The sequence below is a fragment of the Orcinus orca genome, chromosome 4, assembly GCF_937001465.1.
Source record: "Orcinus orca chromosome 4, mOrcOrc1.1, whole genome shotgun sequence".
Lineage (NCBI taxonomy): Eukaryota > Metazoa > Chordata > Mammalia > Artiodactyla > Delphinidae > Orcinus > Orcinus orca.
The window spans coordinates 82163826-82180298 of NC_064562.1; the positions used below are offsets into that span (position 1 = coordinate 82163826).

The 16473-nt window shown below is 45.6% G+C and overlaps 1 protein-coding gene across 5 annotated transcripts in view; it reads left to right on the forward strand.

The window, feature by feature from the left end:
• SCFD2 (sec1 family domain containing 2) overlaps positions 1-16473 on the forward strand; it is a 411092-nt gene that overhangs the window by 355806 nt on the left and 38813 nt on the right. For all 5 annotated transcript variants that reach the window (XR_004482531.2, XM_004268274.4, XM_033425442.2 and 2 more), the window contains exons 6-7: positions 178-323; positions 12024-12158. Coding sequence is in view for 4 of the 5 variants with exons in the window: in XM_004268274.4 (XP_004268322.1) it covers positions 178-323; positions 12024-12158 (281 nt within the window). In the remaining variant the exon portion in view is untranslated. The remainder of the gene's footprint in view (positions 1-177; positions 324-12023; positions 12159-16473) is intronic.

The following is a 16473-nucleotide window of genomic DNA, read 5'->3' on the forward strand; positions in this document are numbered from 1 at the left end:
ACACCCAATGTGTTTCATTGCTCAGGGTTGATTGAAACAGCCCAGTTGGTGAACAGCCAGGGGGAAATAGGGTTAAAAAACAACAACAACAACTACGTTACATGAGCTCAACCTGTCACGATTACAACTCAGTGTAAAGATTTGTTCAGCGAAGCAAATATCTCTGGATTGTTTCAGGCTGTGACTCTTCAATTAACCTGACATTTCACAAGTCCAGAAGTGCCGTGGATGAACTCTTTACTTCGCTTCGGGATATTGCTGGAGCTCGGAATCTCATGAAACAGTTTAAGTCTGTATATGTTCCTGGAAATCATACCCACCAGGCAAGTACATATGTTTTAAAGTAACCATCTAATCTGTGTTGTGTTTTTAAGGATTCAGAGACTGAAAGAAAAGTTTCCATTTTAACCTCTCTAAAATGAAGGATCTGTTCAAGATGAAATCCAAGGCCCTTGTAGTCCAGAGTTCTGGGTTCCCCTGAATCTGAAAGCTTCCCAGTTTATTTGTATTTCAGGCTCGATGCAGTGAGATGAGCACTGGATTACGGGTCAGTGCTGCTTTATAACTGCCCCAGAGCTGTTCTGTCACCTTAAGCAAGTCCCTAAGCGCCAGATGTGGGGTGGCCTTAGTGCCCAAGTTTCTGGATCTAAGAGTAGTAAAATTACCTAATAATGTTATGGCAAGGGAAAAAGAAGCTGATGCCAGCAAAAATGTTTGTTATTTAAAATGCCCCCCACCGCTTTATTAGGAGAGTAGGAGAACCTTGCAAGGATGTTTTGACCAGGGAGTAGGAAGACAGTATGAGAATCCAAGATTGAAGGGGTAATTGCTCTATCAAAACTCCGTGGGACGAGGTGCGGGGGAGGCACGGGGAGGCACGGAAAGACCCAAAGGGAAGATGAAGGGGTGAAGGAAAGCTGGGGCCATCGAGGCTGGGCAGTCTCTGTTGGACAAGGAAGAGACAACCCGCAGGTTCCTGGTGGCCAGAGGTGAGCTTTCAAGGAAGAACAGATGTTTCTGACAGAAAAGATCATTGGGTTTTGCTGTGGAGTGTGTGAAGGAATCTTCTCTTCCATCTCCCCATGAAATAGTCAGTACAATTCGCTCCATTTGCTAAGGCTTTTTGGAGAGTTGAATGAGCTGTTAGTGGGGACTATGACATAGTGAGGGGTTCAGCTTGAGGGTTCTGACTCTCTAAGGTGGGCATGTCGACAACAGCTAAGGTTACCTGCTACCACCTAGCAAAATCCAGATTCTTCCTCCCATATATTTGTATAGTAGCTGATACTTGAAGAGTCCCCTGCATTTGGTTTTCCCTTTGATCCTCACGACAAGTAGGCCAGAGAGGTATTCTCATCCCGAGACCCAGGAAGCAGGCACACAGGTGGGCCAGGGCCTGATGCCAGGTCTTTTCTGCCAACCCAAAACCTCCCTGCTTGCTGCACCATGGTTCTCCTGGAGGGTCTAGGAATTATGACTGATAATGCTGATCTCAGATACTGAAATCACCCACCAAGACACAAAAGACCTTAGAAATTGGCACTCAACTTAGTAATATAAATTCCCATCTTTTGTTCAATGATCTGAGAACATCACTACCACGAAATACAGATAAAATCACTCAGATAAAAAAAAAAAATCACTCAGGGACTTCCCTGGTGGCGCAGCGGTTGAGAGTCCGCCTGCCGATGCAGGGGACACGGGTTCGTGCCCCGGTCCGGGAAGATCCCACATGCCGCGGAGCGGCTGGGCCCGTGAGCCATGGCCGCTGAGCCTGCGCGTCCGGAGCCTGTGCTCCGCAACGGGAGAGGCCACGGCAGTGAGAGGCCCGCGTACCAAAAAAAAACAAAAACAAAAACAAAACAACAAAAAAAAAAATCACTCAGATAATTAATCAGTTGTAGTTTTGTCATGAAACAATTACCAATCTTAAATATGGCAGTATGGACTGGTCCTAGAAGACGTGATAGAAATGCTGACATATGATGAAATTTAGACGAAAGGATATCAAGAAGCAAGTGTCTGCTATCATTGGCAAGGGGAAGATAAACCACTAAATTAATGAGGTCTTTTCAGTTTTGTGATCATCATGGTGACTAATTTGGCCAACTTCACATAAACATGTATTAGCTATAAATCTTGGGCATAATAAGGACAGTGATAAGTTTCCTAGACTTTATCTCCCTGCTAGCAACACAGTTGCTCCAGACCTCAGAACCCTGCCTGAGCAGCCATCGCCTTTGGAAAATGAACTTTCCCTTGTTGCATACACTTCCCTTACAGTGAGTCAGTAACATCAACTCGTTCACCAAAAATCCTAAATGTCAGTGAGTGGAAGTGGGTTCAAGGCAGGGAGTATATGTGTATCTTGAGGGGATTAAATAATAATTATACAGACACTTAGTGAAATGCTGTGCAACCAATAAAATGAGTGGAATCTAAATATACTTGGCAAGGACTGTATTTGGGTCCTTGTCCTGGGCTCTGCTTGGAGAATTCAGAATAAAACGGGTTCATGTTCTATTGGGTGTAGATGTACATCTATTGGGTGTAGATGTAGATCATTATGTAAAGCATTATCCTATTTTTGTTTAAAAATAAAAAGTACATGGGTGTATATATTTAATAAGTCTTTAACATTTTAGGAAAATTTTATAATGGTTACATGTGGGGAACAGAAAGGGTTAGATGCACAAGGAGGAACTCTGGCTTCTTGCTTTATACTCACATATGTAGAGGAAGAATTTTTGATGGGATTATGGATAATTTTTACCTGTTTGAGTTTTTCAACACTTTTTGAACTTAAAGACGTTTTCAGGACTTCCCTGGTGGCGCAGTGGTTAAGAATCTGCCTGCCAATGCAGGGGACACGGGTTTGAACCCTGGTCTGGGAAGATCCCACATGCCGCGGAGCAACTGAGCCCACACGCCACAACTACTGAGCCTGCGCTCTAGAGCCCACGCACCGCAACTACTGAGCCTGCGTGCCACAACTACTGAAGTCCACATGCCTAGAGCCCGTGCTCCGCAACGAGAAGCCAGCACAGTGAGACGCCCGCGCACTATAACGAAGAGTAGCCCCCGCTTGCTGCAGCTAGAGAAAGCCCACACACAGCAAGGAAGACCCAATGCAGCCAAATAAATAAATACGTGCATACATATATACATAAATAGATTTATTTAAAAAAAAGGAAGAAGTTTTCAATCACAGATGGAAGCCCCTTGAGGACAGGGATTTTGATCTGGTTTGTCCACTGCCATATCTTCAGTGCCTAGAGTGGTATCTTGCACGTAGTGGATACTCGATAAATATTTGTTGGGTGCATCTTAAATGTGCTACATGTATTTTTATCACATGTTGGAGGATTTGTTGGGACAAAAATGTGTATAGATAGAAAACAACAAATGTCCAGAGTAGAAACAGAGTCCAGCTTTGTTTAGCTTTGAAGATGTACCTTGGCTAGGCAACTTTCTGTCCATCCCTTCTCCCAATTTGGTCCTCAGCTCCAGGAAAAAACTGTGCTTTCTATCTAGCTCCATGCTGTTCCTACACAGAATCTAGTTGGGATGTCCCGGGCTCCCTGGGACCAGTGCTACGTATCGGGCTGTCTCCCCTGGATCTCAGGGCCCCTACCAGCCCCAGCCTCCCTCCCAGGTGCCTCTCTCCTGCTCCGATGCAAATGAGTTGACTCTTAGAGCCACTCCTGTTTCCACTCCTAGCCTGAGGCACTTCTTATTTAACCTTCATCCTTTAGCCCTTTCGGAAAATGTGTCAGTCACAGCTCAGATGCAGAAAGCAGACACCACTCTCGTCATTTTAAGGAGAGCAGGATTCCATACAAGAAATTAAGTACATGTAAAATCTTGAAAGAGCTAGAGGAGTGGGATCTAGACTAGGTCTCCAGAAGTGAGCCCAGAACATCACCACACACGTGGCCCTCCAAGGAAGCTAGTACCTCTGCCACAGCCAGGAGAGTGATGGGGATCGTGAGGCTGCCACCGAGGCTCTTTATTTGAAGAACACACCACCAAAGCTGGAGACAGCTTCTGGGTTTGCTCACCACGGTGCATGCAGAGCCCAGCACAATGCTTGCCACCTAGGGGTAGGTGGAGAGTGGATGGATGGGTGGGTCCTGGACTGTGGGTCTTATCCAGAAAGGCATTTCTTATGTTCTTAATTCTTAGTGAGAGGGAGGTTAGCATGTACGTTAACAGCAACATTGGGGTTCATAGCCCAGCTCTGCTCCCTACTAACTGTGTAACCTTAGGCAAATTACTTCACCTCTCTGTGCCTAGTTCCTCTTATGTAAGCAGGAGCTAACAGTAGTAGCTCCTTCATAAAAGTGCTCTGAATAATATATATAAAGCTCTCAGGATAGGAGCTGACACATAGACAGCGCTATGTAAGCATTGTCTCTAACAGTTGTAGTAAAGGACAAAATAGACCTTCTCTTTGTCCTCTTTCGTAGCATTTCGTCATTTCCTTTATTAGGAGATGGGCTACACAGAAAGGGAGTCATTCTTAAGCTGACTGTCCTGTTAGCTGTGGCATTTGGTCAGAGTCTACTGCTGACACCCGTTTGTTTGGAAAAGTCATGTTTGTCCATAGACTCTGTTGACCGGAAACATAAGCCCCAGTTTTGCCTGTGCAGCAAGTCTTCTTATGCTTTCATTTCTTACTACAAATGTTCCAGTTTAATGGGAGGCTTAACCTCCTTCCTAAATGTCAGTGTTTGATGTGCTGCTGTTTCTCAGATGACTCAGGGCAAGTGGCTTATGAGCCCTTTCAGACAAAATATTGCACGGCTCTTGCATGACGGGTTTTGGCAGAAGTCTCAAAGTGCTGTGCTTCCCTGGAGGAAACTTCCCACAGATGCGCACTGTCCTCTGTGCCTCCGGCATGTTGAACCAGAGCCTTTAGAACCAGCAGGGCCCAAGGAGGCCTGATTCATCTTGTGCCCGGTGAAATATGCGCTCTGAACAGTCTGTAGGCCCAGTCTCTTCATCAACATCAACAATCCCCAGCTCTGGCCAGCAGCTGGTCTTTTGCAAGCACTAAGCTCTGTTCTTCCTTCTGATTCTATCTACCTCACCCTAGACCTGCTAGCATCCTTTCTGAAAGGCTCTGCGTGAGATAGGGCTATGCTGGGGGCCAGGAAACTTGGCTCTGTCCTGTAGTCTAACTTCTAACTGCCTGTGTGAATTCAAGCAAGTTAATTAATAGCTTTGGGCTTTGATTTCCTCATATTGAAGTTGAAGGGACTTTAATCAAAAGATATTTTAAGTAATCTGCTTCTGGTTTGAAGGATGGATGGATGGATGAACAGATAGACAAATGAACCACTTTTTAATCTGCAGCGCAAACCATTTTCCTTAAGAAGATGAAAGGAGAAAAAAATCAGTCATACTGCAGCAAAAAATAAAAATAAATAAGCCATGGAGTAGTCAAAGCTAAGACCAGTTTTGAACAAATGTTTTTCTGTACAATCTTGGATTGAAACAAAATAAATACTCTCAGTACAAATCTAGTTCTGAGAACTTGGTTGTTCAGAGTCGGTTTTGCAAAAAAGAGAGAAGCATCTGCAATAGCAGGACCAAGAGAGGTCCTGGCTGCACCAACACCAACCAGCAAAGCCAAGGTCAGCAGCATGACTGTTGGGGGTGTGATTGTGGCAACAACTCCAGTTTTCTCGGAAACGGATATCCTGGGCCGGGGTCCCCAAACTATTTGGCACCAGGGACCAGTTTCATGGCAGACAATTTTTCCACGGGGTGGGGTGGGGGGGAATTGCTCAGGCAGTAACGCGAGCGATGGGGAGCGGCAGATGATGCATCGCTCGCCCGCCGCTCACCTCCTGCCGTGCGCCCGGTTCCTAACAGGCCTAGAACTGGTACCGGTCCGTGTCCCAGGTGTTGGGGACCCCTGTCCTAGGCCATCTTTAAGTTGCGCCAAATTCAAGAAGCTGTTGGGGTCTTCCCTGGTGGCGCAGTGGTTGGGAGTCCGCCTGCCGATGCAGGGGACACGGGTTCGTGCCCCGGTCCGGGAAGATCCCACATGCCGCGGAGCGGCTGGACCCGTGAGCCATGGCCGCTGAGCCTGCGCGTCCGGAGCCTGTGCTCCGCAACGGGAGAGGCCACAGCAGTGAGAGGCCCGTGTACCGCAAAAAAAAAAAAAACGAAGCTGTTGGAGTTAGACTAGTTTCTCAAAATTGTCTCTGACTTATGTGTAATGTCATCAACTGTTGCTATGCTCAACACCTTTCTTCAAGAGTTGGAATCAGGTCAACAAGAACTTTCTAGATCTAATCATATACCGCAAAAGAGTAACCAGAGACATAGAAACAAGTATTTTATTTTTCATATTTTTATTAACTCTGGTATATTAAAAGCCCAGTTTGTTCTGGAACAGATATTGGTCATTTAAAGAAAAAAAGAGAGTTTCTGATTTTTTTTGAAACTTCATCTATTTCATGTGTAACACCCATGGGGGTCTCATTAGGCTCTACCAAACCGTCAGGCTAGCCTCATGAGACTGTCATACAGGGCCACACTGTGATTTTCATTGCCCTTAGCACTTTTACCTTCACGGCCCTCTTCCTGTATCAAAATCTCTCTATATATATATTTATGTGAAGAAATATTTATTAAAAATTATATATAAATATATTTATTTGATTACTGAATATATTCATATTCTTATATTTACACATATGCAATTACATATATAATTATATTATAGTTTCATTGGTATAGAGACAAATAATATTATATATCAAAACATTATCTTTGGGCTTCCCTGGTGGCGCAGTGGTTGAGAGTCCGCCTGCCGATGCAGGGGACACGGGTTCGTGCCCCGGTCCGGGAAGATCCCACATGCCGCGGAGCGGCTGGGCCCATGAGCCATGGCCACTGAGCCTGCGCGTCCGGAGCCTGTGCTCTGCAACGGGAGAGGCCACAACAGTGAGAGACCCGCGTACCGCAAAAAAACAAAACATTATCTTTGACCAAAAAGTTCATTTTTTTCTTCTCATTTTAAAAGAAATCAATCCATTTTCATGGGTCGCTAATAGTCCTGTGGGCCCTAGGCATCGTGCATTCTGTGCCTAGTAGATAAGTCATCTCTGTGGTCATAACCCCCATTTGCACCCGTCTGCCCAGGACAGGACCATAGCTCGCGGTAGGGAACAGCGGGCATTTTTCTCCTCTCAGGTAGTCCTGTGACCATCATGAAGCAGTCCATGCAACTACCCAGGAGCTGTTCGGTTTGGTCCTGAAGTGACAGCTGAGCAGTGAGGGAACTAGACTCACATGGAGGGAAGGGTAGGGGCAGGAGTCCTCTGGCTTAAAACCCTCATATCCTGTAGGAGCCAATTTCTCTGAAACAACTCCACTGACATGACTTCCAGCATTCCTCCAAGGGTCATGGCCAACCACACAAGAGTCATCATACTCAGAGCAGCCCAAAGCCCTGGCTTTCTGTCCAGTATTTATAGTTCCCCCAGTCTAATGCAATTTACTAAGCAAGGGTCATTTTTATCATAAGCAATCTTGCCTGGCTAGAGTTTGACATTCTTCCCTTATCAGGTTTCCAAGGAAACAGAGCTAGAAAGTTAACCAAAGGTCAGATTCTTATGTAGAAGGGAAGAGAGGTTTAATAATCCTTTGCCTACAACAAGCAACCTGCCAGTTATTAAGGAAATAGTTATATTAATGTTTCAATCCAGACTTTACGGTGTGTCTGTGGCAGAGACGATGCTATACATGTTCCCCAAACTCCATTTCCTTTTCCTTCTGGCATAGTTAGACCACATTTTCCAAATTCTCTTGCAGGTAAATGTAGGTTTGTGACCAATTCTGGCCAATGAACAATGGGCAGAAGTAATACAGATCACTTTCAGGCTGAACCCATAAAATCTCTCTGGAAATCCTCCATACTCTCCCTCTTTCATCCTCTGCTGATGAGATGCAAAGGCTTCAGTGTGGGATTCCAGTGCCCTAGGGACTGGTGGGGCTACTCCATAGCAGGAACCTGGGTGTCTGAATGATTGTGTAGGCCCTGCACCGTAGGGCACAGACCCCTTCCTGCCAGCACACACTGGATGTGGTATAAGCGAGAAATAAGGATGAATTTGTCTGTGTTTTTAATTCCTCTCCTTCCCCCCCCCCCGAAAGATGAACTAACAGTGAATGTTTGATTAGGAAAATTAAATTACTCTGGTTAACACTCTTATGTAGACAAACTACACGACGAATCTCCCCTCTGGTCCTTTTTAACATGTGAGGAAAACTTGTGAGCCGAAACTTGCACTAGGGCAAGACATCTGTCTCCCCATCACCACCTTCTATGGTTCTTTGCTGAGAATTGGGTAGCTTCTGGCTGAATAGAAAATTCCATGACAGTTAGAGGATCGTCATCTAAGAAGCTACTGCCAAAAGCTATTCATTTCAATCAGATTTCAGTGACATGATTTGGGGCAGAAAAAAGTCCAAACTAAGTAAGGAAGGAGCCAAAAGTTCTCATGATTAAAACCCTACTTGGGAAAACTAAGAAATGTGTTTGCTAAGAAGTCACGAGACTAGTACTGCTTTGTACCTAAGAAAGTCTTTTCCCAAATCGTGCTCTTTAAATGGACAATGTTATTTAGTGGTTCTGTGCTTAGTCGTTTTAAAGAAGAAATTGGAAAGCTGAAATTGGAGCAAGGGAGAGAGCAGGATCCCTAACCCTCTACGCTTCCTTCTTTCCCTGTCTCACAGTCTGCATGGGGGCTTCTGGAGCCCTGAGAGCAATCCTGTCACCCTGGTACACTGTACTTTGCACAGAGGAGGCCCTAGGCATAGTGTTTTAGCTGGACAACAGGACCAACTTTTTCCTGTACCTGAGCTCTTCTCAGGATCACTACTCTTCCTTCTTACAGAAGGTACATCTTATGGGGAGTAATAGCCTCTTTTGTTTTCTGTAGGTTGGGGTATACTCTCTCCTGTCTTAAATGTGACAGCATATGTGTACTTCTCTGTGATTCTGCTTAATGTTATTCTATATAACTATATGTAGACTAACAAAAAACAAATAACTGTAAACCCCTGGAAAGAAGAAATGGCCTTTTTATTTCTTTATCTTCCCTTTGTGCTTTGTATCAGTTAGAATTGCATTCAGTTGCAAGTAACAGGATCTGAAACGTAAGGCTTAAACATGCAAGGTTTTGTCTTGTCACATAAGTAGGTCCTGATTCAGTACATCCGTGTTATGTTTATAGTGGCTCCACCAGTCTCCACTGACCTGGGTTTCTTCCAGCCCTCTGCTCCAGTATCTCTAAAGAATGGCCCTGTCTTACACAGTGGCTGCTGGAGCTCCAGTCGTCACTTCCATGTTCCAGGCAGCAAACAGAGAAAGGGGAGGAAAGCATACCCTTCCCCTTTAAAAATAGAAGACTTCTGAAAGTCCCACTCCCCTTCTACTTACATCTCCATTGCCCAGAACTTGCAGACCCAACAGCAAAGAAGGCTGGAGAATGGAGTCTTTCAGCCAGTTGATCATGTGCCTGTCCAAAAACTGGATTCTATTTCTAAAGAAGCAGTCAATGAATATTTGATGATAATGATGATAAGGTAGCAGAGTATTGGCCAAAGGACTTCTCCATGGAGAGCAGTTTAAAGAGATTAAAGTTTAAGAGATTAAATATCTGGAAAGGCTGAGATGGTAGAAAAGTTTTCAAGACAATTTACTCAGGGAAGAGGATTTGTAGAATTCAGAAGCCATTCCATGACCTTTTTTTTTTTTTAACATTGAAAACATTTATTGGATTGTTTTATGATTCCAGAAGTATACCTGTCAATTTCTAAAATTTAGAAAAAAAAGAAAATAATGTCCCCTACTCCCAGAACCTAGAGTTAGCCCTTGTTTACATTTTGGTGTGCTTAACTCGAATCTCTCCCATGCATAAATAATTTATTAATTTTGAAGAGGTGAGGGAAAAAAAGGCCATTCTTGCCGTTTGTGTGTGTGTGTGTGTGTGTGTGTGTGTGTGTGTGTGTGTGTGTGTGTGTGTGTGTAGTGGTGTTTTAACTGTGCTTTTTAAAAAAAGAATATAGTGAAAAGGCTTCCTCTCACCTTTGTCCCTTGTCCGGTCCCCCACTCCATGATCACTGCTCATGGTGATTCTGTATATCACACCAGAGTTTATTTTTTGCATGTTTCAGCAAATGCAAACTTTCATATTTCCTTTGGCACATTTTACACAAACGCCCATCATACACACTGTTCCTCACCTTGCTTCTTCCACTCACGATTTATTCTGCACCTTGCTTTTTACCATCAGCACAGAACTTCCCTCTTCGCTTCCATAGCATTCCTTCGTGTGGATGTATCCCATTTATGAAATGAGTTTCTAATCTTTTGCTATTATAAACCATAAACAGTCCTTTGTGGATCTCATTTGAATATATTAGCATATTTGTAGGTTAAATTCCTAGATGTGGAATTGCTAAGTCAGATGCATTTGTAACTTTGATAGATATTGCCAGATTACTCTCTACACCGATTGTAACAATTTACACTCCCACCAGCAGTATATGAGCGTGTCTGTTTCCCCACAGCCTCATCAAAAAAGTATACTTTCAAACCTCTGTATTTTTGCCTGTATGATAAATTTTTAAAATCTATGTTGGTATTAGGAAGATTGACTCACAGTTTTTGGTTTTTTCAGTTTCTGTGTTATCGGTGTCTCTGCCCAGTGCTTTCCCTTTCGTGAGCATTTGCCTGTGAGATCTCTGGGCACGCAATGGTCTATTTGACTAATAAGCAGAGGAGAGCTGCACCCTCAACTCAACAGCTGCTATTTCTCCCTGCATCTTATCCTTGATAAATGCACCAGTTCCCTTCTAGCTAAACGACTGTTTATGATTTTGATGCTTTATACCCTGCTATATTTCTAAGGTATTTCAAGTAAGAAAGTTGGAATAAGGGGGAAATAAGAGTAAAAAATGACTACGAAAAGCAAGATGAAGCCAGAGGTGAAGTTAACATACCAGATATCCTCCACACTGGCTAGAGGCCGGTTACAGATTTGGCCAGTGCAAAGACAGGAACAGTTCATGACATCTCTACAGTGCTGTCATAGCCTGGCTTTCCTGAGCCTGTAACAGATATAGCAGAGTGCTTTGAGGGAAGACATTCCTCTTCCTTCACCCTTCATGCTCAAACTGGGCTGCCGAACGTATCTGGAGCAGCAGAGGTAGCAACAAGACTGGGAGGGAGGTGGTCCAGCCGATGCGAAGGGAAGGAGAGAGGAAAAGCTTGGTAGTGAGGAGACACAAGGAAAGAGGTGGGGGAACATGCTTGGAATATACATTGGTCAGAGGCAGCTGCCTCCAAATACTACCTAAATGTGGATAGGTTTAGCACCATTTACCAAACTGTAGTTGCTGTAAATTCACATCAGCTTAATTCTACTGAAATTCTCATAGTCTGTGTGGCTTGCTTTCTCTAAGCCCTGACCTTGGTCAGATTTCTTTGGGCATCTTGGCTGCTTTTTCTGGCCAGTTTGTACTTGGAGTTGACCTCTCTAAAAGACGGAGGGATTGCTTTGGACTTGGATAGTGACAATACATTGTAAGAAAACATTCGGGATCCTAGCGGAAGGGAGCATAATTCTAAGAATGTTTAGGAGATTGTCTTCCTGTCTATATCAACTGACAATACTTTGCTTTTCAGTATACTTCATGCAAAAAATTGTCACTTTAAATCTAGATTGAAAAATTAGCCATACTAGGATTATAGCTCTGGTGAGAGGCATTTGCTTATGGAAGGGAGTGTGAGGAATAAAAAATAGTGCTAGTGTAGTGGGATAAAAGTTTCCCCCCCAAATCAATGTTGTCATATTGTCTTTTCACACATGGAGAATCACAGCCATTGCTCAGTATCAGAATAAACTGGTTTTGCTTCGTTTGGTGCAGAGAAAGCTACCCTCTCTCTAGGCAAAGCAAACAAACCCTTTTACTTACAGCACGATGTTTTGTCTTTGCAGGCATCCTATAAGCCGTTGTTGAAGCAGGTTGTGGAGGAAATATTTAATCCCGAGAGGCCAGATCCCGTTGACATTGAACACATGTCTTCAGGCCTCACTGATCTCCTTAAAACTGGATTTAGCATGTTCATGAAGGTAAAGTAACCATGACGAGGTAATCCTGAGTGTAATGCTGTCTTTGCTGGGCTTGAAAATGCTGGTACCCCCTTAACCCTGGTGAGTACCACAAAGGAGAACGTCCAGTATTTGGCCCTTCTGAAATCGGGTGCGATCTTCATTTAACTTTTGGTTATAAGCAGCCTGACCTTCCGGCCTCATACAGCTTCCCTTGACCTAAGCATTATGATCTTTTCTGATCAATAGGTAAGGACACAAGCCCTCCAGGGTAACACTATTGAAAACTTCCCTCGTGGCCCACATTTTCACTTAACAGGAATCCACATACCATTCACAGATCTTAGTGGTAGCCCGGTGCTCTTAATTCTAGAACTTACTATGTGGGATAATGAGTAACTCTGCTCAGTTGTATAACTAGCATCACCTCAAAATCCATTTGAAAATGACTTTTATTTGGGCTTAGGAGACTCCTGGGTGACAAGCATGAGAATTTCCCTGGCTAGTATTAAGGGTAGGTCAAAATTACTGAACAGCCTTTGCAGTGGAGATGAAAGGAGGAAAAGTATACAAATGTGATCTATTTTTAACCCACTATAAAGTTTCTAAATTTAAAAAGATCTAAACAAGATTACAGGCTGACCTCCTCTTCTGTGCCAGGATTTCAGTTGTAATAACTCTTGGAAATAACAGAATGTTTTGCCAGCTTCAAAGCATCTTTGAAATCATGAATTAATCTGCATAGAAGATCAGGCCTTTCAGAGTTCAATAAATGCATGTGCCAGGAAAACTGGTCCACTCCAAAAGCCGGAGGACGGAAGCCAATCAGACTCTAAACCAAGCAGTAAACGGCTGGAATGGACACCCAGTCTCCTTCCCAGTGGTCCCAGTTATCAGCTTCTGATGCAACGCGCGGCTGGTGCATTTTCCCTCTGTTTTTTTTTTTTGTTGTTTTTTTTTTAAACAATGCAGCACAGTTCAGCTTCTCAAAAGTGTTCGTGGACTCCCATGTAAAATGTAAGCCCAGGGTTGTCCAGCAGCCCTTCATGGTGGCTAGTTTGTACAGAAGCTTCCAGGCTAGAGGTGGTCTCTGACCTTCTCCACCCGAGCACCCTATTCCTTCATTCATAAGCTTGGACTTAACCTTGGAGAGAGACTAAAATAACAAGAGTGGACTTTCCTGCCCTGATCCGTCAAGTCTGAGGACGGCTCGTTTTGTCCTTTCCCAGTCAGGCTGCTGCATCCGTGGTCAGGGCAAGGGCACACGTGGAGGCTCGAACCTGTCTGCACTCTGCTTACTGCAGGAGTTTCTAATTTGCATGGAGGCACGGTGTCAGTGAGAGAAGGCCTTAACTCGCTCTTAGGCCAGTGATGTTCTGCGGAAAGAACTGTGTCCTGGCGAAAGGGTTCTGTGACCAAATATGTTTGGGAACCCATGGGATAAACAGAAAATTAACCCGAAATTCTTTGCTGTCAGATTTCACAGTGCCTTTAATGTGCTAACGGACTTTGCAACTCTCTGGAGGCCAGCATAGACTGTCTGTTGTAGGAGGACTGTCCACTTGCATTTTCCATCACTGTTTCATGAACCGTGAGACATCACATTTTTAAATTACCCTTTTAAACTACACGGAGTGTTTTCTACAGCTCTTCTTGCGGTCGGAAGCTTCGCTGTCCTAAGGGGAGCTTTGCCTGAGAGGATGTTTAGAACCGTCCTGGGCCAGCACTGGCCTGCTGTGTTTCTCTCCATTCAAATCCTTGGAATTAGAGTTCATGAAGAGATGCCCCCGCCCCTGGAGACTGATCTCAAAGAGAGGTTTCCATGTAATGGATTTAAGAAAAAGGAATGTGTGTTCTTCCAGCAGCTGTCAGCATCCACTCCTCGGCCTGCAGCTGCCGGGCCTCTGCTCTCAGTAGCCAGGGGCTCTCATCTCTCTGCAGGGGGTGGGAGAGTCTTGGTGGGCTGGCCCAGTAGCCCTCCTCACCCCAGCAGCCCAAGGGAGAATCATTTTGTTCCATTTCTACATGGGCCTCTGTGGCCGGCTCTTCCCATCATTCCACAGAACTTGGCAAGGAAAGTTACCTCTGGCCCATGTGTTCAAAGTTTAAACAAAATTGGGATAAATGGAAAAAGGAACTGCAGGGCTTTGAGGACCTAACAGTGACTTCTCAAAGACCTCCGTCTTTGAGATGGGGGATGATGCCATCAGGAGAAGTGTCTTCTATGTTGGTTTAAGGCCAGTGGAAAGAAGAGGATGTGGATAGAAGAGATGGAGCCTCTCATGGCCACGGCCATTCACCAGTCTCCCTGGTCCTGTTCTCTGATGCTTTTCACTACCAAAGTCAAACAGCTAACCTGTGGTCAGCTGTACCAGGGAATCAGCCATTCTCAGGTTCAAACCTCACAACACCCCTTTCATTATCCCTGCTTTCCCCGTGGGGAAACTGAGGCTGAGAAAGCTTAAGCAGTAGATGTGAACTTCCAGAAGGCCCAAATTGGGTCATCCTCCCCTCCGTTCTCAGGTGTTTTCCAGACAGCACACAGGAAATGGGACAGCAGGATTGGTTCCCAGGTCAGTCTTATTCCAGAGCCCGCGCTCTTAACCACATTTCTTGGCGCCAGGATGCTGCCAGGTATTTTCTTGGAAGTTAAATATTCATGTGTCATTAATTCTTTTCTTCCTGATGACTCATTAGCACAGATGCTTTCCCTCTCCAGTATCTATGCAGCTCCTCAGTCAGCTCCACGCCCGGACTGGTCATCCATGTGAGGGAGCTCTCCCGGGGTCATCTGCTGTTACCCTGTCTGCTTCTCTGGGACTTGGTCCCGGGACTCACTGGCAGTACAGCCCCAGGAGAAGAAATTTGCGCAGTGGTGTGAGCTGCTTCCACACACTGCATCTTCATTCTGTATCAGCAGCCAACAGCCATTGCTTTCGGGTGACTTGCTGCCCTGCTCTTTGCCTCTGGGACCTGCTTCCCCCCTTCTCACTCAAGACCCACTGATGCTGTGCCTGAAGGGAACAAACAGACAGAGCCTGATGAAATAAAGGTGTCCACGTGGGCTCCTTCTGTGCTTGGGGTACTGTCGCCCAAATGGGAGAGCTGTAGGGCTGGAAAGGGAGCTGAGCTGCTCATCTGTCCCCATCCTGTCTGTGGACTCACACGTGGTTTCACAGATGACTTTGGCTCAGTCACCAGAGGCAGTATCTGTAGCCTACGCGGGGGGTGAGAAGCCAGCAGGAAATGTTCTGGGAAAGAGACCAGCAGACATTACCGCAGAGTGTACTGGGGGTCCCCATGACGGTGATAGGAAAAACATAGGAGAGGGTTTTCCAGGCCCCAGTGTCTCGTCAGGGCTCTGGACCTTGTGTGCGCACTTCTGTGACTGCACTCATTCCTTGCTTTATCATTATACGTGTTAGGTATCGTTCTCCAGACTAGCATGTTCTAACTGAACGGCTTCATCCACTGCACATCAGTGAATCAAGATCTCAGTTCAATGTGTTGTAATCAGCACTTCTTAACGAAGAAAAATAGAACAGGCTAGCAACGTGAAACCAAAAACTGAGTCACACATACATACACACTTGTGATTTAAATGAATTTCTTGCTTTCGGCCACAATCAAAAGGAGGTGAGGGCTTCCCTGGTGGCGCAGTGGTTGAGAGTCCGCCTGCCGATGCAGGGGACACGGGTTCGTGCCCCGGTCCGGGAAGATCCCACATGCCATGGAGCGGCTGGGCCCGTGAGCCATGGCCGCTGAGCCTGCACGTCCGGAGCCTGTGCTCCGCAACGGGAGAGGCCACAACAGTGGGAGGCCCGCGTACCGCAAAAAAAAAAAAGGAGGTGAAAGCTATGGCTATGCGAAAGGAGGGCTGATCTGGGTCTCATTCTTTCCTGCATCCTCAGCATGGGGCACCTGCATGGGCCTTACACACAGCAGGCACCCGCTAAAGGTTGGGAGTGGCCCTGTGAGGACGCCCATTCAGAGAGCAGCAGGCTTCAGTCAGTGGTTCCTCTTTCCAGCTTACTGCCCTTAAGCCGAAGCTACGTTTCAACAACTTCACGAGGGAGAGAAGGCAGCAGCCAGACCAGGCAACTCCAGTGACCCTCAGCGTATTCCCTGACCCTCCTTTGCAGCAGCTACTAAGCAAGGCGAAGCCGGTCACTGTTCTGTCATTATGTCACCCCAGAGAAGCAGCGGCCCACGGGCTCCCGCTCACCGCCAAGCACTGCCCTGCTGGGGGAGACGGAAGCCCACCTCGCCTCTGTCGAAGAAACCTGGTGGGCTCGTCTTCTGTCCACAGACAGCATGGAAATCTGTTTCTTCCACC